Raw genomic sequence first — 1,725 nt, 5'->3', positions numbered from 1 at the left:
AAAACAGAAGTAGTTAGCCTTCCAAGAGGGAAGTGAAGGAATAGTAAGAATCTAAAAACTAGCATAAATGAATGATGATACAAAAGAAAAACTATAATTTCTACGAGTTTCTATAAAAAAAACACCACAATTTAGAGACTTGTAGGGTATTTAAGATTTCACAGATTTAAATTGACTAATATAAATGAATTGCTTAACCGTAATGAATTGAAAAAAGAAAAAAACATTTATTCAACTTTTGAATTACGCTTAAATTACAGAGCATAAACAAAAAATTATATCATGAAATTTTTATATTGTGCCTGATAATGTCTAGCATTTTGGTATTCTTTAAATCAAGAAACTTGTACACATGATAGTTTTTCTTTTGTATCGACATTCATTTATGCTCTTGTTAATTGTCCTTAGCTTAGCCTATATTACATCTTGTCAAATTATATCAATATGTTTGCATAGTAATTACTGTATTGTTAATAATTCGATTGTATTCTCTTAATTTCTACATTGTTTGTATTCTAGTTGATTTATATATATATGAAGAATTTAATTGTCCATATTGTTGCACTATTTCAACACTGATGATGGGTGGAATTTGCTCGAAACGTGTGGTTTAATTGCAATAAATGCACCAAAGTGCTACGTTTAATTTGTTGTCTACCTAGTGATGATGATATTCGTTGCAACGCTGGACAGAATTACGAGATGGCATTTAAATTTCGAGCGAAAGCCAATGGAACTAGTTTTCTATTGTAAAAAAAGGCTCTGCATAACAATGCTCACAAAGCAGAAATAAGGCCATGAACAATTATTTGTTGATCTGAAACGTGATGTTTAGTCTGGACATTCATATGTTTGCAAGACTCTTAATGCAGAACAAATAATTCGAAAGCCCTTACGTTTCATTTTGAAAAACAGCTCTGTTGAATTTTCCTCTTATTACTCTTTCGAGTAATTTCTGCTATATCTCAAAACGATCTCAATTTGATATATAGGTAATGCCATATTGCTCTTTCCTTGCATAAAATGGCTTTTTTGTGTCTAGAATCATTAAGTTACAGTACATGATCCCTCACATGTTCACGAGGAAGTACTGAGAATATTTTTTTAAGCCTATTAGGACCTCTATGAAACGAAATATAATATGCATCACAGAATAGCATTTTTTTAGAATACCGACAGCATTAGTTTACGCTGCAGTGGGCGGTGCTTCTCGATTCCTTTGGAAATACGAGAGGTGGATCAGCAGTGGTCAGAGAAGTATCAGTAGCCTACCATCATATGAACTCGGGTTCCGGCAAAGTGGACAACCCAGCACGATCCTTTGACCAAGGGTGCAGTGTAGTTGTATACATGAGTATAAATGTATATAGATGGATGGAGATATATATTTACGGTAGACATAGGAGCAGATAAACAAACAGACAACCATAACCATACAAACACGAGAGAAACAGCTTACCATGCGCCCGCCAATCGGTAACCGGGTTAACAGCGGCAACACACTTGAGCAGATCGGGTGCCAGTGCCGCGGCGTCGAGTGCCAAAGACGCCCCTGGCCCCCACCCCCACACGGCCACGTTCTGCGGATCCAGGAAGTCGAACTGCTCCATCATTTTCCTGGAATGGTGAAGGCAGGCGGTTAGAGTTCTGCGCGGGAGGCTTTGTACGTGATGTGGAATATCCTTTTTTTCCTCTCTCTCTTTTTAATAATTGTTAAAGATCTTC

The 1,725-nt window shown here is 36.2% G+C and overlaps 1 protein-coding gene across 1 annotated transcript in view; it reads right to left on the bottom strand.

The window, feature by feature from the left end:
* The window catches only part of LOC119590790 (inactive dipeptidyl peptidase 10-like), a 39,595-nt gene that overhangs the window by 5,505 nt on the left and 32,365 nt on the right, over positions 1-1,725 (bottom strand). Inside the window, exon 14 of the mRNA XM_037939503.1 lies at positions 1,460-1,617. Within this exon, the coding sequence (XP_037795431.1) occupies positions 1,460-1,617 (158 nt within the window). The remainder of the gene's footprint in view (positions 1-1,459; positions 1,618-1,725) is intronic.

The sequence above is a fragment of the Penaeus monodon genome, chromosome 27, assembly GCF_015228065.2.
Source record: "Penaeus monodon isolate SGIC_2016 chromosome 27, NSTDA_Pmon_1, whole genome shotgun sequence".
Classification (NCBI taxonomy): domain Eukaryota; kingdom Metazoa; phylum Arthropoda; class Malacostraca; order Decapoda; family Penaeidae; genus Penaeus; species Penaeus monodon.
Note: the sequence above shows the minus strand (reverse complement) of the source record. Positions and strands in the feature narration are given on the sequence as shown.